Source organism: Drosophila erecta, unplaced genomic scaffold (assembly GCF_003286155.1).
Source record: "Drosophila erecta strain 14021-0224.00,06,07 unplaced genomic scaffold, DereRS2 tig00000000-arrow-pilon, whole genome shotgun sequence".
Lineage (NCBI taxonomy): Eukaryota > Metazoa > Arthropoda > Insecta > Diptera > Drosophilidae > Drosophila > Drosophila erecta.
In genome coordinates, this window is record NW_020825194.1 from 15,758,971 (window position 1) to 15,781,385 (window position 22,415).

Sequence of the window (22,415 nt, forward strand, 5' to 3'; positions counted from 1 at the left end):
AAAAAAAAAAGGTTTTTTTAGGGTTTTCCTGTTCTAATTGGATTTGCTAGTTTTCTTGTCACAACATTTGTTAGCATACTTTTGGGATAAATATATATTTGATTGTTTTTTACCAGTTCAAGTGTTTGGTTTTTATAATATCTAAACTTTATTGTATTTGCCTTAATTTCCAGAGTTTTACAATTTAAAGTGGTTTCTTTTCTTGACATGTGCACACTTAGAATTCAATAAGCTGTTTTAGGATTTTGTTAACTTAAATGAGTTCGAAAAATGCAGGTAAATGCACGGAAGTAATTATATTTTTACTGCTTATACATATGTAAAACAATTCTGGTGTTTTCAATTATTTTTCAAAAAACATATTCGTATGTAAATCAAGTAATATAATATAATTCTTATTATATAAGAATTATCTGTTTAGGATCTGTCCAGAAAATGAAAATAATAAAAATGATCATATATATATTTTTAAAAAGGACTCTCATTCGCAGAACTGAGTGGTATTGTAATGAAAACCTGGCCAAATGCCGATCCACCTGGCTAATACCTTTTGGCGCGTCGCACGCATGCGCAGCGTGTTCCTGCGGCACCGGTCGCCGGGCACGTACATGGTCCACATCATTCGGATCCGGCAGAAACGTGAGCACATATGCATGGGCAAATGGGGTGTGGGAAACACAAGTGGGTGGGGTGCTCGGAGAGGGGGTGGCGCGGTGGCATTGGCGTTTCATTCATTAATACACGCACACTGGCGAGCGAACGGGAAGGAGGCTGGAAAGTTGCACGTTCAGCCACCACCACCACGAGCAGCACCAGCGACTTCCAGTCGAGGGATTGAACTGGTGTCCGTGTGTGCTGCCTCTGTGTGCGTATGCGTGCGCACTCGTCGCGCCTCCACATCACTTGCCTGTGTGTTGGTGTTGCCGCTGGGATGTGATGTTGCTGCTGCTGCTGCTTCCACTGCTTCCACTGCTTCCACTGCTTCTGCTGCTGCTTCTGCTGCTGCCCCCAGTTACTGCAGGCTGAGCTCGGTCCATTTGAGTAGTCACTCATTCGCTCGCCGCCCGCTCGCTGGTTCAGCTGCGCGTCCACGCCGTCTGTCCTTATATAAATAAACCTATATATCCCAGTTTGGATAATTTTCTCGCTGTGCCTACAAGTGTTAAATAATATATATACATATATACATATATCTGTGTGCATTAAAAATAAGTAAAGAATTCTAGCAAGCAAATTGCCCAAGTGCCATAAACGCAATCCCATAATACCCGTTAACGGGCTCATTTGGAAAACCTTTCCGGCACACAACACAAAAATCGTTCGGCCGCAACACATTTGAGTGTATTTATTTGAAAACCATTTAGTTGAAGAAAAATGTGCTAGCAGTTAAGGCGCCCATTCAGTTAGCTTCTCTCGCCAAACGGAGCTTTCCAATTGGGATTTATCGACGGTGGCCAAACTGCAACAATACCAGCGGCAAAACGGATAGCTGCCAGAGGTGAGATGACTCATTGCCCTTCGAAGGAACCCTTCTGACACCATTGAACATTAATAACAATAAGACGCGAGGAGGACTGTGAACAAGTGAAATCCAATGCGAATTGTTGTAGGCGACATTTGAAATAGAAAACACATACGTGTATGCAGGGCAAACAAAGAACTTGGAATCGTCGTCGTCGTCAAAGTCGTCATCGCCATCGAGGGCATGTCACCCAGTCGTCTGCAATATGACGCCCACAACGGCGACGATGCCGTCGGCGGAGGTTACTTCGAGCTCCGTTCTCCCGGGATTCGGGGACCAAGAATCAGTAATAATTGTTTAGCCACAATAACAATAAAACGAAATAATATAGTGCCGAAAAAATGGGAAACCCATAAACCGAAACGCCCCACTGCCAAATGCAAATTTGCAGGGCCCAAAACGAAAACAACTGAAAGACTCAAGACTCGGGACTCTCTATAATTATGAAAAGGGAAAAGCAGCAAATCGAATTGCACTTAAAAATGTCCCCTCTCAGACTCCAAGTCCATCCCGGATTCCAATCCCAGACGCTGTGGTCATCAGCCCCACGTTTTCCACAGAATCCCCGCAGTACCCATAAAACCAAAGCGTTTGCTTTTGTTTTCTTAATGGTCGTCTCCAGGAATCGGGGGCATTATAGAGCTTTCATTAAGCTGATTGGTATCCTAAGTAAAACTATATATGAGTTTTTTCAAAAGCCCTTTTTTTAGTTATTTAGGTGTATTGAACACTCAGTAGGGGAAGTACGCAGGTTTCTTGGTATAACCAGGAATGTAACTTCTTTTTAAGTCGAGATATTCCTTAATGAGAATATTCCACAGTTCAAAATTTCTGATTAGTGTGTATCATAGTTTATTAGGTAGTTTTTTCCGTCACTATATACTCCTTTTATGATCTGTAGGCGTACTTTTCTGCATAAATATATCCTTGTTACTATTATCTAAAAGTTGGATTATATTTTTATAAAGATTGTTGTATAAAACTCGAAACATTTAGGTTCGATAGGGCTTTATAAGTCTCTAGGTGCTAGAAGAATACCTTTCTTTTCGAACATAGCCTGATTTCACTATGGAAGGGTTTCCTTGTGGAGAAAACGTGGAAAAGGAAAGTCGGGCATACAAACTTCCTTTCAAAACATGTCTAGCCAAAGGACAGCTCTGTCAATCGAAATGGCAAAAGCAAACCCAGGGGTCCACAAAAGTATCCACATATCCACTGACCAGACTTCAGACGCGTCTTCAAAATGACCAACGAGAGTTGTATGCGTTTCAAGTTTAATGTAGAATATGCAAATTGCGCATGGCTAATTTGCATTTATGACAAAAATAATAACTAATAATCTGGCCCAGAGGCCGAGGGGGGAAGCCGAGGCGCAGTTGTACATATGGAGATGGAAATGGAGATGGAAGTGGATACGGATACGGGCACCTGGCGACAATGGCACACGAGAGATATGCGAGAAATTTACTATAATACTTCCAGGAAGGCAAAAAATATGTAGAGAGTGCCGACCGCAGGGCGCAAAGCACGGCGAGCAAACAAAACAGCATTCGGCTCGGACATTGGGCATTGGTTGTAGTCGCTGGCCAACAGAAATGACCATGACGGGTCGCCAGCTCCAGCTCCTCGACTCCTCAGGTCCACTCCACTCCACTCCGCTCCACTCCTCCACTAAACTCCACTGAAAAAGGTGTCGCGCGCCAAGCAAATTAGCGGGTGTGTCCAATTCGACAACGAGCCTTGGGACTCAGGAGGATGTTGGTCCTCCTAAGACTCACATGCTTACTTAAGCACCTGGCAAAATACACATGGAAAATTATGTCAAAAAGAAACTTTCAGTAATAATATAGTCTACCAAATGCTACTAAGACAATTTTACAAAGTATAATAATAATTATCTTGGGAGCAAGATGATGATGGCAATATTAGGTAGGAAGTTCAATTACCGCTTTCCTGCTGCTTAAGTCAGTCTATCAAGTTCTAAAGCATTTTTAACAAATTTAAATACAATTAATAAGTATAGATGGACAATTTCCCAATCTCAGTACTATTTCAATCAATGAAGACTTCAATTAGCTTCATGTTCTGTTAACTTTTATGTGTATAAACGATATTGGAAACCACACAAAGCGTCTGTTTAGGGACTCAAATTTCATCCTTGCTACGAAGTGGCAACTATTTTCGCTGAGTGTACACCTAGGCCATGCATATGCGCTGGTGTCTTCAATGCCATGTCCCCTTGTCACGTGAAATCAAATCATGCATCACAATTTCACGCTCAATCGCCAATGTAATTGAGCCGCACAGCCGTCCCCGTTCCGATTCCTTTAAGTGTTTAACAATCCCAGGTTGTCGTCCAACTGCCGCCACTATGTCTGCCACAAATCCAATTGGTTGCCCCAGCTCTGCCATGAATCCGGGATCGGTGCGGAGTTTTCCGGTCGCCCAGCTTCCGTAAAAACAAAATCGAAGGGGTGGCGGCCAAGCGTGAATTGCAGCTGGAGCAACAGTTAAGCAATTTTCACACCCAAAATTGATGCATATTTATATTTATACAGGGCTCTGGTGAAATATTTTTCTAATTTGTACAACTATTGGTTAATGGCATAATTTATGCGAGGACACGAACCCTTTGCACTGTGGCACATACTTTTGTCCGCGTTTTCGGCATAGTCCTGGCCACATGTCCTGTGTCCATTGTTTGGATCACGTTCCCGCGCCGATATCGAATCGGTTCGATCTCGGAGGCAACTTTGTTTCCAAGTGAACAGCGTCGTGGAATAGCTGAGATCCTGGATCCATTGTGCTCATCTTAGTCCTTGCCATCCCGCTATCGGATAACAGAGCCCGCATTTTGTCCTCATGTATCCGAATCCTTGGCGCTTCAAACTTGTAAGTTTGTTCTCTTCCCGCTAGAAAGGGTTCGGGACTCTTATTTTTGTGCCGAAAATATGGGAATCTCTGTGTCCAATGTGCACAGGCATGTGTGCATACGAGTATTATGCCATCATCGAACGTCTTGAGATATGCATCTAGATCTGTGGGCATGTTGGCATGGACAAGTTGAGGGTTGATCGGCGGAAGCCCCTAGGCTTAGAGCATAGAAATACTGCGTCTCACAGTGTTTGCCTTGATTATCATGCTGGGATGCATTTTTCTCTTCATATTAATATGTCGAATTCAATGAATTATATGCGGCGCTAACTAGTGATTCACTATTTTCAATTATCTGCGGTGAGAGGGACTACAAATGAAAAGAATATTTAAAATTTTTGCACGTTGAGCCGAGATAGTGGAAGACGTTGCAGTTAAAGCAGCAGCACCGCAGCAGCAGCACCGCAGCAACAACAGCGCAGCAACAACACTGATGCAGCTGAGGGCGAAAATTGTGCTGCGCGTGCAAGAAATTGTAAACGTCATTTGCGATTAGCTCATCGACGCCAGCCAAACAAATAAAAAACTAAGTCCGAAAAGAGTCGAAATATTGTAAGACATGAAGCCAGTGGCAGCTGACAAAAAAACATTATCGGCAGCGACAACAAATCGGAAACACGTGCCATGTAGCCGGCTGACAAGTGGCCAAAAGATACTCATACTATTCGTGATCGATCAATGAATGAATCGCGTAAAGTCCAAAATGCGATACGATGACAGCAAATTATGACAAACTTGCCTTTAATATCGGATCTGATTGGACTTAATCGTATATCTAAATAATATTATATTGCGCTTTTATAAAAAGTATTTGTTTGGACATTTTTTGATTGTTTTTACAATAACAAATCTCTGAACGAGGCACTAGGATTATAACTTTTAGGATTGTTTAGAACATTCTTTACAATTTTATAACTTACTTATTAAATTTATTTCGGAGCATTTTATCTTATAAATGTAGAGCTATATGTTGTTAAAGAAGATTTAATATATTAATAACAAATAGTAAATAGTAAATTCGAGTGACTGAATCTGGCTCGCAGTGGGTTAATGTCGTGCTGATCAGACCCTGCTTATGCACAGTAATATCTGATTCAGGGGTCAAATGTGGGCTTGGATAACATTTATCATAACTGGCGTCGCCCTCCGATTCAACTGAGCTCAGCAAAAGTCGCGAAGAAAGTAAAGTCACAGCGATTCGGGTGAAATGCAACACTTTTTGCTAACGCCGCACAAGTCATGGTCGCTTGTTGGCTATTGTTTGTTTATTTTCACCCAGCATGTGACATTGTCCCCGGCGAAGGCGACATTGGAACCTCCGATCCGCTCCGCTCTGCTCCGCTCCAGAGCTCCGGCTCAAGCTCTCCGATCGAAAGCCATCTACGGCGGAGCGGCTAGAACCCAGAACCCACAACCCAGTAAGCCCGCTGCAAAAAGCTGAGCGGAGCGGTCGCTGGGCAGCGGCGTCACCGTCGACGGTTGGAGCGTTTTAGTTGCGGTCAGCTTAGTGTTGGATCAAGTCGCACTGCACCCAGTGACCAAGTCGTCGTCGTCGTTGTTGTGTCGTCTTGTTTTTTTTTGACCGCCCATTGTCGCGCGCGACGGTTTATGTGGCATAATTTACGATTTCGCGGACCCTTGCAACTTCATCTTGGCCAGCGAATCCCTCAAGCGATGCAGCCTGCACTCCCGGCAGACCGCTTATGAGATGGATCCAAAAAGTAATCATTATCCAAAGGAATTAAACCGTGCTGCACTCGAAGAAATTTTACTCGACCTATTTTTTATATATCTTGCCAAAGGACTAAGTAGTGCCTAAAAATATTATTATTGTGTGCTTATTAAATAAATAACTAAATTAGTTTCTCAGTAATTAAATATTTACATAAGAAGTGTTAGTTTGATGTTCAAATTAAAACGAAATAGTAGTTAGCTAAAGGATATTTTACAACTTAAACCTTTTCCCATCATTTTCACAATTTTGATTTAAAAGAAACATAGAAACTAACTAAACAAAAACTTCCTAAGAACAAAACTTTAAGACTTTTAAAAAATTCCATTTTACCTAATTTGTTGGTTCAACATTTGAAAAGTATTTTTTATTGTGCGCTGCAGCTGCACTGTGTTTGTTTTTACTGCGTCTCGGAATTCTTGTTTTTTGACTTTGTTGTTTTTCCATTTTTTGTTTTTTTTTTGTTTGCATACGGTAGCCACCGAAAATGATTTGTTTTGTCTGCCCAGGCGACAGGAGTGATGAGGGGGCAGCGGAGGTTGTTGCGACGTTGTTGTTGGGGCAACTGCCTCGTTTTGTGGCAACGTTCATTTGGAATCGCAACTGCAACATATTAAATTTCAGCGAGGCTACAGGCAACTAGAGATCTTTTTGAAATTTTTGAAACAGATAATTGGAAATGCATTTCTTAAATTTAAAAGAGCACCCTTCAACAAAAAAAAAAACAGAAAACTTTGTTAAAATAAATGAAATCTTTTTTGGCTACAATGAAATCACTGCGTGATTTAAGACTTCAAATTATGTTGCCATTACAATTTTATATGTTTGTCACATTTAATTAGTTTCGTTAAGTACATATTTATGGATCCCGATTTAGATAAAAGAATTAATTTCCTTTTACGTTTTTATGGCAGCATAAAAATGTTGAGCATTTCAAAGGGTAAATTCAAATGTTTACGAGTTGTTTAGGAAAGAAGCGAACAAAAATGGCGTCCATGTAAAGGGCATCTCTCTCTCTCCTTCTCTGTCTCTCTTACCCACACACAGAGAAGCTAACGCCAATAGAACCGGAAGTGACAATACTGACATTGAATTTTGACAAGCGGAAGTGCCCAATATGCGCATGTAGATGCGCACAGGGAAGGTCTAACAAAAATGCTTAAAAAAGAAAGAAATATGAAAAGGAGAAAGCTTAAAACTCGAATGCCAGAAATGTTCGCTAATGGAGTGTAACAGCCCACACACAGACAGCGCGCACTCACACACACACTCGCACTCGCAGATGGAAACACCCACACAAGCATCGAAAACAAAATGAAACTCAAATAACAATTATTAAGGCGTTGCCAGACAGGCACACACAATACAAACACAACACAAACACAACAATTATGTGCCACTGTGTGTGTGGGCGGAGCGGTGGCGCGATACGAACTCAAACTGAAATACAAACACCAGCGTAAACGTACGTATTACGCACGCACTCACACCAATGCCAGTTCCAGTTTCCAGGCCAAGTCAGCCAATGAGAAAATGTTGTTGCCTGCTTGTTTGCCCGTGCGTTTCTGTGTGTGTTTGCGTGTATTTGTGTAATGCTCGCCGCTCTTCTTCTTCTTCCGCTCTCGCTTGCGCGCACTGTTGTTGTTTGCCTCAGAGGGTGGTTGTTTCCAGTGCGCGAGTGTGTGTGTGTGTAAGTTGTGGAACCCGTTTTCCGCTCCCCCTCTTTCGGTCCTAAAGGTCTGTTACACTGAACAACAGCATTTGAAACAGCCACAAAAGCAGCGCAGCCGTATTGCAGTGGTCGGTGAATGAACCACGCACAGTGTCATTTAATTTGTCTAATATATACATATTTAAAGTTGTTTAATTCGATGGCTATAAAGGCTTGGTTCGCAGACGTTCAACCATCTGCTGAGTTTTTTTTGCTTGAAATGATCTGCGTATTGTGTATTTCAACACAGATAGTAAAACATCTCCAACACTGCACTAAAACACCATCATTGTCCGAGTTATCACAGTTATTGTTAATCTTTAACTGAAAGTTTTCTGTTCAAAGAGCACAAAGGCTATATGCATAATTAGTGCTGAATATCCATCTTGCGTACACGACTAGTTGAAAAAAAATATTGTCAGTTCGTTTTGAAGTTATTTCCTTATTAATATTATATAAATTTATACAACTACATTTTGACCTTGATTTAAGAGTAGTAAGTAATTAGGAAGATCCAGTAATGTATCCTTAGTGTTTTTTAGAAGATATTCTGTGTAGCATACTTTTCAACTGAGGTGACCCAATATAATACCCCTAACACTACTAAAGTGAAATACCTTTTTCTGAATTCTTTTAGAGACTAGAATAAATCCCTTTAGAGAACATTTCCTATCTTTTCAAGACCACAATTATTCTGGGCATATTATGACACTCCCAAAATGCAGCCACATGATCAAGATAAAAATTAATTGATAAGTGGGCGCTTTATTTATTTATTTATCTATGAGAACTGTATCCCCATGAAAATAATGCTCTACCAGAAGACAATCCCCACCCGCTCAAGTGTCAGCGACCTTTGGGCTCATCTATTTTGATGCCATGTTCGAGAGCGCTTGCACCACTGTGCTTCGCTTCTAATGCCTTTAAAATGCTACCTGGGGAATGGGAGTCGATATGGAATTGGGAATGGGACTGAGACACCATTTTCTTGCGCTCTTAATGCTGTATTGCTGTTTCCCCCGTTTGTGTATGTGTGTATGAGTGTGTTTGTTTGCCAGTGTGAGTGCCGTGTGCCTTGGATTGTTTCCTGTGCTCGTTTGTCGTATTTCTGGTCTCGTCTAGGATTTTATGCTTTTTAAATTCTTTTGTCTCGTACATTTTTTGTTGATGAATGTTCTGTGTATGTTGCACGTTGGTGGGTTTGTCTTTTCTCTGGGGGTGTTTGTTCTGCTCCCTCTTCTTGCTCCTCGCCATCGGTGAGTGTTTATCTTGGGTGTTAGTGTGGGTGCCGTCCTGTGTGTGTGTGTGCGTGCTTGACTTCTAGTGAGGAAATCCGCTTAATGCTGTAATTTTGCTGCGCTGTACAAACGAACACGTCAACTTTGATAGTGTAACCGTTTTTAAGCAAAGCAAATGTGAAGATTCCTGCAACTCTTTATGCTAATACGAGCTAGGAATAGATAGTTACTCTATAACACTATATAGGAAAAGTGCACTCGAACTTGTTTAACAATGAGAAATAGGGTTTTGTTCCGATTTCATGTTCCTCAAGAGATAAAGATCAAAAGATTAATTTTTGAACAAAAAAATCTTTTTTACAGTTTATTTATTTTTTATCAAAACATTTAAATGAATGCCATATATAAAAAGATATAAGAAATCTCAATATTCTTGAGCTCTTTGTAATCTCGTGACCAAAATATTTTTACCAAAAAGATTAACTTATGGGCCAATTACTTTAACATCAGTTTATCATCTAAAATGAAACGCTTCATAAAGTCACTTAAGCCCTAGGTGAAAACACAAAAATCCCCCCATTTCAACACTATTTTTGGGCAGACCCGGTCTTAGAAGGTCTTTAGCACCTACTATTCTTTGGGGACTTAATTTTGGGGGAGCAGTCTCGGTTTCTCCCGCCAATCATCCCTCAAATATCATTACTTCAACTATTTTTAGGCATTAGCCTTGATATTAAACTGTCGTAAATTTCAACGTGAGCTTGCCGCTGGGAAATAAAAAGTATGTACTCATAAGCAATCTGTATATAACGGTGCTTATGTATTTTCCTAATAGAGACATTCAATTTGCTCCATTTCACTTAACATTCGCATTTGAAATTCAAAAATTGTTTTTAGAAGTAATTCAATTAATTGTAAACTATATTTTTTGCTTACATAAAACGATTCCACAATGGAATGTTAATGCCTTGTCGGTATATATATTGCTATATATATGCAGTCGCTTTTGTGTATACCCATAGGTATCTAATGAAACGTGATTTTCTCTAAAACGTGACTTTGTATTGATTTTTCTCCAACCATACTTTTGTTTCATTTTACACCAAAGCGTAAGACTGAACCATAGTGTTTCTGTTGTAGTTGTAGCAGTAGTTGCTTTTGTTGTTGTTCTTTTTTATTGCCGCCGTTTTTTGTTTTTGCATTTTTTATGGCAGCGGAAAATTGGTATCGTCAACTGCTAAATGAATACGCAGTAGATTGGCTTCCGAACCATTTCGATGTGATTTTATTACTGTCATTAATAGCGCAATGGCGGAACGACAATTCCCAGAAGTTTATAAGTGACGGAAGCTACTTTTTTTGTGTAAATGTTATTACTTATTTATTTTTATAATTCATTGAATTTTGATTGATTCACTTGAGGTAATGTTAAATATTAAAAGAGCCATGCATTCTTTGGCCAAAATGGGGGTTTAAAGCGATAATGATGGTAGTGGTAGTAGCAGTTTAGTAGTTAAGTAGTATCCTAACCCTTTCGCCTTGAATATTTCTCAAGCCAATTTGCTCGCAACTTGTCACCCGAATTCCCCGCTCCACTTGGTGGGCTTATGTGTGTACCGTGTTTACACTCCTTTCATGTTGGTCTATTTGCCGGAAACACACCTACCGTCGATATTTGCTCAGTGTCCACCATCAGCGAAGGTAGCCGGTTTCCAGGTTCGTCCGGACTCATTGTTGTTCCACTGCTGCTGGTGTTTTGGAGCAAACTCGAAATCAAATTCAAATTTATGGTGAACATCACGTACGTCCGACGACCGACAATGACAACAACAGACGGCGGTTCGGTTGGAAGTCCAGCTGCGACTTCGATTCTGATTCCGATTCCGATTCCGAGGGAATGGAGTGGACTCCACTGGACTGGCTGCACCTTGGAGAGCAAGTGATAATGGAGGTGTTTGGGTATTTACGCGTAGGTGAGGTCAGACATGTGTACATACGAGTATACCACACCATACTCATACTGTGCCATACATACACGTATGTGGTGTGTACAAAGTCGGGGCCTCAAATTATGATTATCGATTTGACCCTTGGAAGTTGGTAGTGTGCTGCTGTGCAATACATTTTGACTTGTTTGATTTTCCGAGAGCTGGGGGATTGTTGGTTTTCGTATTGTTCTATGGCCTATGGGGCCCATCGGCCATTTGGTTGCAAGTTTGTATTGTTGATCGATTTTACGTGATATTTCCGAGATTTTCCGTATTTATAGCTTGGCTGCTCCTGGTACACATTTCGTTGCTGCCGTATTTGTTGCTCCTCTGTTGTTGTTGTACATATGTATATATATTTTTTTTGTATTCCATTCGAAAGTTTACTTTCGCATTTTGAACGCCTCATCGCTTTGCGTATTTGCCCTGGCTATTTGTACGCCCCCATCCACTTCACTTTTCCCCCCAAAAAGCCCCAAATAATTCCAAACTGGAGGCGGCAGCTCTCGTTTATGTTTGTTGAGCAAATACAAATACAAACACGAATAAAATACATGCATAATTATTTTTGAAAATATAGTGTAATGAAAGCAGTGATTATGATGTGCTGGTTGATTATTATTACGATTATGGCTTCGGTCGGGCGGATCGATTTGGCTGCGTTTTATTTGCTTTCACTTCGCTGCTCCCCAATTTCCCCAACTGTTTGCCTTGGTTGTGTTTTATTTCTGATTTACGGTTAAGTTCATGCAAAACAATTTGCCCGATTAATGTTAAATAAAATGCATATTCGATTTACAAACAAAAGCACAACATTCGCATTTGCTGTTTAAACTAGCATTTGCTCGACTAATATTTATTTTGTTGGTTTTTGCACGCCATTTTAAAATCTGCACTCATTTACACCTATATAATTTGAAAATTAAATTGTGCAAATAGCACGTTTTTTCTAGTGATTTAAGGGAACAAATACACAATTTATTTAATTAGGCATTTTAGGAAGCTTCAGATATTTCGATTGTAATTAATTTATTTTATACCATTTTTCTTTTCGATGTTCTGCAATATTCACAGATTTTGCCTGAACGAAAGCTGTTTCTATAGTTTATTTGATTTAAGCTCTTGATTATAAATATTTTTCCTCCACTCTCTCATATTATTTAAATGCTATTTTTAAAAATAATATTAAATTCATTTTTAAGGGTGGAAAGACACGAAAGTAATGACTTAAACTCAATTTAAAGCTTGAGTTCTTGTAAATATCTTTTGATGCTCAAGCGACAAAAGACGATTATTTCGCCGAGTCTGGGGATCCGCTCGCAATCTTTGCTTAATTCCTTGCTCATAAACCATTATGCTAATCAATAGGCCGTTCCTTGCATAATTTAGAGCGCCATAAAAGGGCCAATTGCCAACTTAACGGGGGCAAAAGCAGCGACAACTGTGCGCAATTAGCGGATTTGGGCGACCAAAAACAAAGCCAACGCTTTGTTGCCTCGTTTCCGAGATTTTGGCTGGTGTTGTTGCTGTGACCGTCGTTACTTGTTATTGCAGGCAATTAAAAACACACGCCCAACACCCTCGGAACACCCCACACACACTCACACACACACCCCTCGGATTGCATAAACTTTTGTTTGATAATGTTAAAGTGCCGCGCAAACAAATCAAAAAGCATATTGAAATTGGGTTAATGTACGGATACGGAGGCAACCAGTCCGGATGCGAGTCCGTATCCACATCCAGTTGGTCTGGCCTGGTGGTGTCCTTAGCCGCTGTTTGCTTTACGGGTTTTAATCCGAAAATTAAGCGCGAGCTGAGCATTAAAATTTGCCACCCATTCCGAGGGAGGTTGCCCCTTCAGCGACGCGCCGCCGACTGTTGTTTCAAGATAAAAACTTCATGTGCGTTGGGAAAACACTCGGGAAAAAGAGCAAGGGACCGCAAATGTGGGTGGTGGGTGGAAAAGGTGCACTGAGAAAAAGGTTATGGGACTTAAGTAATTTGAAAATATTCCATTTCCATATATAATGTGCCTTATGCGGTGCCATTTCAGTTGATTTTATTGTCTTAGCATGAGGAATATTTTGTCTGGGAAATACCGAATGCAGTGGCTCAGCTTCTCTCAGCTATTGAAAACTTGTCATGATTTGATTAAACTTTGTATTTCCCAAATGAAACAGCATGATTCTTAGATTCTATCAAGAATATTCTGCTTAATGGCGATGTTCATGATGTTCATTGAACCAATTGCTATGAAGTGTTCACCAAATCAAAGTCCTAGAAGGTTATGGTTGAACCTACCTTACATTCAACTAGAATAATTTTTCGAGTGCTGCAACATTTTGGCGTGAACAGGAGCAGAGCTCTTATCGTCGTGGCCCCGGCATATGTGACGCACATTTACAGCGTATGGCGATTTTCCGCTTGCCACGGCCACGGCCACAGCTTCCCACCTGATAGGACAGCTCGGGAATGTGTGGCCATCTCGGTGAGGTGCCGGCAGGAGTGGCAGGTAAGACTGGCCGGCTCGCAAGTTTCTCACACTTCCAGGACATGTGCTGCTCTTTTGGCCGTTTTTCCCCGACTGGTTATCAATTGGCCGATTGGAAATTCCCGCCTGGCGATGCGCTAGCGTGAGAACGTGGCTGCGAGCATCGGGTCTTTAGCATATCCATACCTGTGGATCGGCCTGATGGGAAGCGAGCAGCAGGATCGGTCATCGGTTGCAGGACATAGGATATAGGATGCAGGCGCTGTTGCGCCTCGCCCGCAACACCCACATTAGCATCGGACCAGCGTCCAGTGTCCTGTTAATTGCTTTATGGACTCTCTAGTTTCCGCTGCGTGGGAATCTTCCACATCCTACCTGTTCCCATGCCACACCATCCATCACCCACTGCCATCACCATGCGGCACTTTCTAGTTCAAGTTCAGTGTGAATATTTGTGTTGACTTTATTTTTAAACTTTTAGCCATTTGTTGTCAGTCTGCTGTTTGCCTGTAACCAGATTAAGGTCAAGTTGGTTGAACGGGCTGGGACTCGGCTTGAGATCCGGTTCATTGAGTTGCCATTCGGGGCATGAGTCGCACTTTTATCCGCTTTCCGGGAAAAGATCGTTAAAGTGCTGGCAAATTGAATTTGTGTGGCTTGAAAGAGGAACTTTCCTCGCCTGAGGATTTATTTGTATAGTTGTACAAAAACTTTCGAAAGGGAATTTATTTTAGGCTTGTTTCAAATTAATTTATTAAAAGAAAGTTCGGTATTAATATATTTACTTCATTTAATATCTATAATACTAGGAGCATCAGATCATAAGATCAAAAGAATTAAAGATGTCTACATTTCATACTTAGCAGCATCGTTTTTCTTTGATTCCCATATCCAGGACTGAAATTATGGAAACAAACGATGATATATCATTGGCATATTCCTGTATTTATGGCTATATGAAATGCTGTAATGCTCGCGGGGAATTATAGCTTATATCCTGAATAATTTTGACCCACTTACGGCTCGTAAACTATCCTATTAAACGGATTTGCCGGCATATGATACTCAACCCTCTGGCCGACTCCTGTCCGCATTTTGTCCGCGAGTCGAGTCATTTATGGCAATCGCGGCCTAAATGGGAACGGGTCTGTTTTCCCCTATTTCCCCTGGCATTTCCACTTTTCCGCAGAGGAAAGGAAGCAACCTCACTTCAGCCGTGCATGTTGGCACATTTGCGTTGCGGATTAGCGCGGAATACTCTTTAGGATTACGATCGTTGGGCAAATCTGTTGCTCCTGCGAATGCGTAACGGATGTCGACAATTCCCTCAATCTCTGACTTTTGACAAATGTTTCATTTCTTGATGGTGAATGGATGCCAAGCACCAGCAATACAAAGGAGAGCTTTTGTTGCAGTTTTTGATTTCATTTGTAAACTAATGTTACACTCTTTTGACTATTATGTGGCATTGACTCCTTCAACTTTTCAACATGAGCTTAAAAGGCGTCGGATTGACTTGCATAGCTAACATTTTTGCAGTGCAATTGAGGGCAAATTGGCGGCAAACCTAAAAACATTAAGATACGTGACCTATGTCAATAAACTTGTATCTACGTGCGAATTCCAGCCATTCGGTACATTTGGGTAAATGGCCAAGTTCTTTAAAAGTGTCAGGAAAAGTAACTCAATGGAAAATAAAGCAGCAGGAGTCCCAATGGCTTAGATTTGGCCAAAACTGCGCCAAAATCACGTTCGAAAACTATCAATGGTCGGATTCTGGCTGTGGGTCATCCACATCCTGGAAGTGGAAGTGGATGTGAGTGTGAGTGTATGGTGCACATAGATGTCGCCACCTCCTAAACTCTCGGTTTGTGTGGCAGTGTGCGTGGGACATCATTTGAGTATTATCTATGTGCTCACACAGACACCGGAATATATGTATATGTGTATATAGATATAAGTGAAACTCCTGCGGTCGGCAAAGGCCAACCTGTTGAATGCAGGAGTCACTTCGAGTGAGATGGCAGCTATTTGCGTTTCGCCATTCAGCAAAAAGGATCTGGGCAAATTAGTAACATTGCAAAAAGTCAATTGCCCCGGATAAACAGGTAAAATGCAGTGCAGCCAATGGCAGGTTGTTTTCCCAGGATCAGGTAGCAGATCCTTTTCGGGATCGGTTGGGAAACTGTTAAAACTGCTCGTCCTGGTGGAAGGCGGCTCAGTTGCAAACAGGTGATTGCAGGGACATGAGCAAGTGCTAAGGAAGTGCTCGCAACAGTTTCAAAACAGGATATTTATATATAGAGAAGGATATTTTTATTTTCAACATGACAAACCATCGGCGAGTGCGCAAGGATTGCTATGAGAGCAGATTACACGGTCGGTTGTGGTTTTTGGCAACGGAATATACGACTTTAGTTTTTTTTTTACCAACTTTGCCTTATTTTACTGAATATGCTTTTTGGTTATTTCGACTTTTGCAGATATAGCCAAAACGTGTGCCATGAAGGAGAAAAGCAAAAATGCGGCACGCACGCGACGTGAAAAGGAAAACACGGAATTCTGCGAATTGGCCAAATTACTGCCGCTGCCAGCGGCGATTACTTCGCAACTGGACAAGGCCTCCGTCATCCGGCTGACCACATCGTATTTGAAAATGCGCCAAGTCTTTCCCGATGGTAAGTTGATACGGAAAATCGCCTATATTCGTCGCCGTGCTGCTGAGGAAAACTCACTTGATTGGCGCTCAATTTGTCGCCGCTGTTGGCTTTTCATCTCGTGTGAAATGCGCCTTGTGGCTATGGTAAATGATGCGGAATGTTTGACAGCCACGCGACCGACACGCTCATTATAATCCAGGCTCGACATATCCTCACAGCAGGACATGCTCCTTTGTTTTCCCTTTAACTCCAATGTACTTGCAATGATTTTATTTCAATCCACTTCGCGCTGCGAAGTTTTCAAGTTTAAACGGCTATGTTTGTTTAAAGCATATGTTGGCGACAATCGGCCAGGGAAACAAGGAAACAGGGAAACGGGAAACAGGGAAATAGCACTCAACAATGGGCAGACAATAAACAGCAGGCAGGATGAAGTGGGCGACTGGTTGGGGTTGGCCGAAACACAATGGCGGCTGTTGTTTCACTCAAAGAGCAGCGAGGAACGAGCAGCGAGAGCCGCACTGGAAAACCGAACTGACCCCCATCCACCCCCAGAAAATTTCCCAACTTTTCCCCACCGCCCATGTGAGTGTGCGCCACTGAGATTTTCTGCTGACAAAGAGGGTTGCTCGAGAAGTGGGTGGGTGGGCGGTTGGTTGGTTGTAGCTCCCATTGTTGCCGCACCGTTTTGTGCTTTTCTTTTCTGCCTTTATTGAAATAATTATTTTAATAATAGGCAACAAACAACGAGATCCGGACGGGCCAAGGAAGTGCCAATGCTATTATATACCTCACAATGTATGTAGTATATATACGAGTGTGTATGGTGCGAACTGAGGGAAAATCGGGGGTGGGCCAGTGGGTGGAATGGTGGGCTGTGAATGGGCCACCTACGGCGCTCGATGACTTTAATTGGGAATAATATTTAGACGTCAGCAGTGGCAAGTAGGGCGTGTGCTGATGCCACAACCACCGCTGGTGGGAATTCTGCGAATTAAGATACTTCCAGTGGATGACAAGCAATTAATTCAGGACAAAAGACAATAGAAACGGGAGCTTGACATGAAACTAAATCATAATCGGGAGCGATATATAATTAGATTTATTGAGTAGCAAGATCTTATTACATTAGCTATTTAAAGCGCTGCTCAATTTGTAATGTTTCATACTCTATATTTTATACACAACAGTTTAGTGAAAACATATCCGATGTTTTAATAGATTCAATGAAGGCATTAAATATTATTTGTACGTTTCTGCCAAGCATCTGTCACAAATCTGAATCATGTTTTCCAGGTCTTGGCGAAGCCTGGGGCTCCTCGCCCGCCATGCAACGCGGCGCCACCATCAAGGAGCTGGGCTCCCATCTGCTGCAGACGCTGGACGGATTCATCTTCGTGGTGGCTCCGGATGGCAAAATCATGTACATCTCGGAAACGGCCTCCGTGCACTTGGGCCTCAGTCAGGTGAGTGTCGTTGGATCTCTTGTCCTGATTTATGCGCATAATTTGCCGGGCCACCTGAATTTGCCTTTTCGCATCCTGGCCACCACTTGCATTTGCAAGTCAATGGGCTTGGGTGCAGGAAACCCAAGTGTGGTGGCTTCGGAAAAGCCGATTCATTTGCATTTGCCAACTAATTGGCACTCAGTGCTGCTGGAGAAGACTTACATAGCTCCAGTTATATTATCAACTTGGCAAACTTAATATTTGCGGTATAATGTTTCGGTATATGATAAAATAAAGTTGAAGCGCAACAAATATGAAAATATAATGCTAATATGTACAATTTTTACCATTTGAATGCTTTGCTTTTATCATAATAATTTATCATAATGCTTTGTTTAAATCATATTAATATTTAAAAACCCAATGCTCTGTTTTTCACCAGGTTGAGCTTACGGGCAACTCAATATTCGAGTACATACACAACTACGATCAGGACGAGATGAACGCCATCTTGTCACTGCATCCGCACATCAACCAGCATCCAGTGAGTAGATCCCGAATTCTCCACAGGGTCCTTTGAAACATTTGTGAATGTTTGCGCTCTCTCTTTCTCTCTCTCTCTCTCTCCATCGCTCTCTCCATCTCTCGTTGCCATGCATCCATCCTACTCTGACTTGTACTCACGCCACAGGCCGCCTTTCTCAACTCCCTACAGCTCGCCCAGACGCACACGCCCATCGGCAGTCCCAATGGCGTCCAGCACCCATCCGCCTACGACCACGATCGCGGATCGCACACCATCGAGATCGAGAAGACCTTCTTCCTGCGCATGAAGTGCGTCCTGGCCAAAAGGAACGCGGGCCTCACCACCTCCGGATTTAAGGTAAAGGACTCTATACTCATTCCATTCCTTCAAGCGGATTGCTTATCCTTGTACTATTTGATTACTTGGTTGTAGGTTATACACTGCTCGGGCTATCTGAAGGCTCGCATCTATCCCGATCGCGGCGATGGACAGGGCAGCCTCATCCAGAATCTCGGCCTGGTGGCCGTCGGTCACTCGCTGCCTTCATCCGCCATCACGGAAATCAAGCTGCACCAGAACATGTTCATGTTCCGGGCCAAGCTGGACATGAAGCTCATCTTCTTCGATGCACGGTAAGCGAAGTCAATATTTCCGATTGACTTAAGCACAAATAGATGGATGGTTCTTGGGTTACATATGTTTTATCACTTGGCATGGCAATCCTTTTTATAAATTAAGTAAATTTAAGTAAATGCGAACTTTCAAACCCCCGATCAAAGCAACTTTTTGTGTGTGTAGGCTGCAGCTTTCACAACATAATTTTTCTCACTGCATTCGAAGAATCCTCGAAAGTATCCTTTGTCTGTTTGCCGTATATTCGACACTAGGCAAATATTTAAACGGGCCGCAGAATTCGTTTTTTACACCACGATAAAAAGTACCAGCAGACGCCCCCGAAAAGATAATGTTTTCCAAGTGGCAGAAAACAAAAAAGAATTGAGTAGGAAAAGGGAAATGTAAGCAAGGCGGTGGCGACATGACAAAAGGAAAAACAAATCATTTCCCTCTTGAGCTTGATTTTCCTTTGTCACTGCAAGCGTGTGTGTGTGTGTGTGAGTGTCGAGGGGGAAAGGACTCTGTGTAAGTGCCTGGCGGGCCAAAAAACCAGCCCACTTTGTCTGACATTATTGTCACTCAATTACCCTCATGATGCCACAGCATATTGCCATCCTATTCTGGCGCCCTCGCACTTTGCCAGCGAACAACCCCAAAGTGGTGAGCGGAAATCAGCCCCTTTTTCGCCGCCTCTTTTTGTTTTTCCTGCATAATTGAATGGAAGTCGGCGAAAGTAAACCGGCCGAATAAAACACGCCAGCAGCAAAGGCAACACCAATGACCATTCACTGTTTAAATAAGCCAGCGAAACTGCTGCCCTCGACCTCGAAACTTATCCTCATCCTCATCCTCAATCTCATCCTTTCGCCTGTTTATTTGTCCACAGCGTATCGCAGCTAACCGGATACGAGCCGCAGGACCTCATCGAGAAGACCCTGTATCAGTACATCCACGCCGCGGACATCATGGCCATGCGCTGCTCCCATCAAATCCGTAAGTAAACTCCTTGTGCACTGAGTGCAAACGGCAATGTTTTCCCTGAAAGTAATAAACATTTATTCAAATTTGTTTTTCAACAGTGCTGTACAAAGGACAAGTGACCACCAAGTACTACCGCTTCCTCACCAAAGGCGGCGGCTGGGTGTGGGTGCAGTCGTACGCGACCCTGGTGCACAACTCGCGATCCTCGCGAGAAGTGTTTATCGTGAGCGTGAACTACGTGCTGAGCGAACGAGAGGTGAAAGACTTGGTGCTGAACGAGATTCAGACAGGCGTTGTGAAGCGGGAGCCCATATCACCGGCGGCTCAAGCGGCACAGGCGGCACAGGCGGCTCAGGCGGCTCAAGCGGCCCAGGCGGCACAAGCGGCACAGGCGGCACAAGCGGCACAGGCGGCACAAGCGGTGCAGGCCCAGGTGGTGGTGGTGCCCCAGCAGTCGGTGGTGGTGCAGCCACAGTGCGCTGGAGCAACGGGTCTGCCGGTGGGTCCCGGAACGCCAGTTAGCCTGGCACTCAGCTCCAGTCCCAAGCTGGATCCCTATTTCGAGCCGGAGCTGCCGCTGCAGCCGGCCGTTACGCCCGTGCCCCCAACGAATAACAACAGTAGTAGTAGCAACAACAACAACGGCGTGTGGCACCACCATCACGTGCAACAGCAGCAGCAGCAGCAACAGCAGTCGGGGAGCATGGACCACGATAGCCTGAGCTATACGCAGCTCTATCCGCCCTTGAACGACCTGGTGGTGAGCTCGAGCAGCAGTGTGGGTGGTGGCACCGCCTCAAGTGCGGGCGGCGGATCCAGTGCGTCGGCCTCGTCCTCCGGCGTTTACTCGACGGAGATGCAATATCCGGATACGACCACCGGCAACCTGTACTACAATAACAACAATCACTACTACTACGACTACGATGCCACGGTGGATGTGGCCACCTCGATGATACGTCCATTCTCGGCCAACTCGAATAGCTGCTCGAGCAGTTCGGAGAGCGAAAGGCAGTTGTCCACCGGAAATGCGTCCATTGTGAATGAGACTTCGCCCTCGCAGACGACCTACAGCGATCTGAGTCACAATTTCGAGCTGAGCTACTTCTCGGACAACAGTTCGCAGCAGCATCAGCATCAGCAGCAGCAGCAGCATCTGATGGAGCAGCAGCACCTGCAATACCAATATGCCACCTGGTGATCCTAAATGTAAATACCAATAGTTGGACGAGCCTTGACTGCTACTGTACTGTTGTTTATAAAACGTCGACTGCCCCCAATCCGTTGCAATGTTATACACAGCTCTGAGTTCTCAGTTCCCAAATGTAATATGTGGCTGAGCCACACACCATCTGAATTTCTAGACCTCCTCAATGCCCTTTTATTTATTGAATACCCTAGGCATCCCCGAATGCGTTCGCGTTACTTGTGCAGTGTAAAGTTAGAAAGAATGGAAGATACAAAATGCAAGCAGATGAAGAGTCAAAGAAAGAAATACGGAATGATCCTTGTTAACAAATGCAAAAGCAAATACAAATTCTATAGTAAATAGCTGTAAGGCCTAATTGTAAACTGTTCATACAAACTAACTTAAATGAATTGCACATACTTATACTTAACTATATCGTAAAGCGCATACACTTGGCCCCATAATCATGCATATATAGGATCTACGTATATATATATCCATGTATATAATTATGCAATAATGTGTAAATAGTGCTGGGTCCGCTCCACTATGCAGATAACGAATATGATCTTCATAAGTCAAGTAAATAATTGTAAATGTAAAATGGATTATTATCGAGAATTTTTCTAATTTGAATAAACAAATTATTACGTGGGTGAACAATAAAAATAGAGCAGGATTTCAATTTTTTCAATAAGCGCCGCTGGAAGCCTCTAGAGTTATTATTTAATTTAGTAATCTTGCTTTACAAATAAAATGTTATTTTCAAAAATTAGCCCCTTAATCATTTTCCTTATTCTTTATTTCAAATTATCCATTGATATGCTTTTATGTTCTTCAGATATAGCGTTTTAAAGTCAACTTTAGAATTGGATTATACAAGTTTTTTTTAAATAACATTCGTTGAATTTCAAATATATCGTTGCATACTTTTGGGCACTTTTTAGTTCCCTATTCTGCAACCAGCTCATATTCTACGTAGATGTATTTTACATACGATTAAAGGACATAGTTGTTCGCCATCTATGGGCTATGGACAGAACTTGGTGTTCCTTGCAAGATGTATATTCACCACTGTGTGATGAAGTATTTTAAATCAATTGCCATAGTCATTATGGAGAATTTTTCTAATTTGAATAAAGAAATTATAACGTGGGTGAACAATAAAAATAAAGCAGGAGTTCGATTTTTTCAATAAGCGCCGCTGGAAGCCTCTAGAGTTATTATTTAATTTAGTAATCTTGCTTTACAAATAAAATGGTATGTTCGAAATTTGGCCCTTTAATCTGTTTCCTTATTCTTTATTCAAATTATCAAATCAAATATATCGTTGCATACTTTTGGGCACTTTTTAGTTCCCTATTCTGCCACCAGCTC

General features: G+C 42.4%; 1 protein-coding gene across 3 annotated transcripts; it reads left to right on the forward strand.

Annotated features, from left to right (window-relative positions):
* Positions 1-5,962: 5,962 nt before the first annotated feature.
* LOC6553633 (protein single-minded) lies at positions 5,963-21,702 on the forward strand. Of its 3 annotated transcripts, none has more exons than XM_015154626.2 (8): positions 5,963-6,177; positions 16,103-16,297; positions 17,576-17,745; positions 18,170-18,271; positions 18,443-18,610; positions 18,686-18,885; positions 19,755-19,861; positions 19,948-21,702. In XM_015154626.2, exons 1-8 carry the CDS (start codon positions 6,165-6,167, stop codon positions 21,048-21,050), a joined length of 2,058 nt encoding a protein of 685 aa, XP_015010112.1. In that variant the 5' UTR covers positions 5,963-6,164; the 3' UTR covers positions 21,051-21,702. The 3 variants fall into 3 exon arrangements, with proteins under 3 accessions (XP_015010112.1, XP_015010111.1, XP_001980316.1); XM_015154625.2 differs by lacking the exon at positions 5,963-6,177 and adding an exon at positions 15,834-15,998 and having other exon boundaries at positions 18,419-18,610; positions 19,948-21,652; XM_001980280.3 differs by lacking the exon at positions 5,963-6,177 and adding an exon at positions 15,834-15,998 and having other exon boundaries at positions 19,948-21,652.
* The last annotated feature ends 713 nt before the right edge of the window (positions 21,703-22,415 follow it).

What these genes read in the sequence shown, in the direction of transcription:
- LOC6553633 (XM_015154625.2), top strand. Translation starts at nt 15,947, where the DNA reads ATGACAAACCATCGGCGAGTGCGCAAGGATTGCTATGAGAGCAGATTA. An exon ending in CTATGAGAGCAGATTACACG is followed by an intron (nt 15,999 to 16,102) that starts GTCGGTTGTGGT and finishes CGACTTTTGCAG; the next exon opens with ATATAGCCAAAACGTGTGCC. An exon ending in GCGCTGCTCCCATCAAATCC is followed by an intron (nt 19,862 to 19,947) that starts GTAAGTAAACTC and finishes GTTTTTCAACAG; the next exon opens with TGCTGTACAAAGGACAAGTG.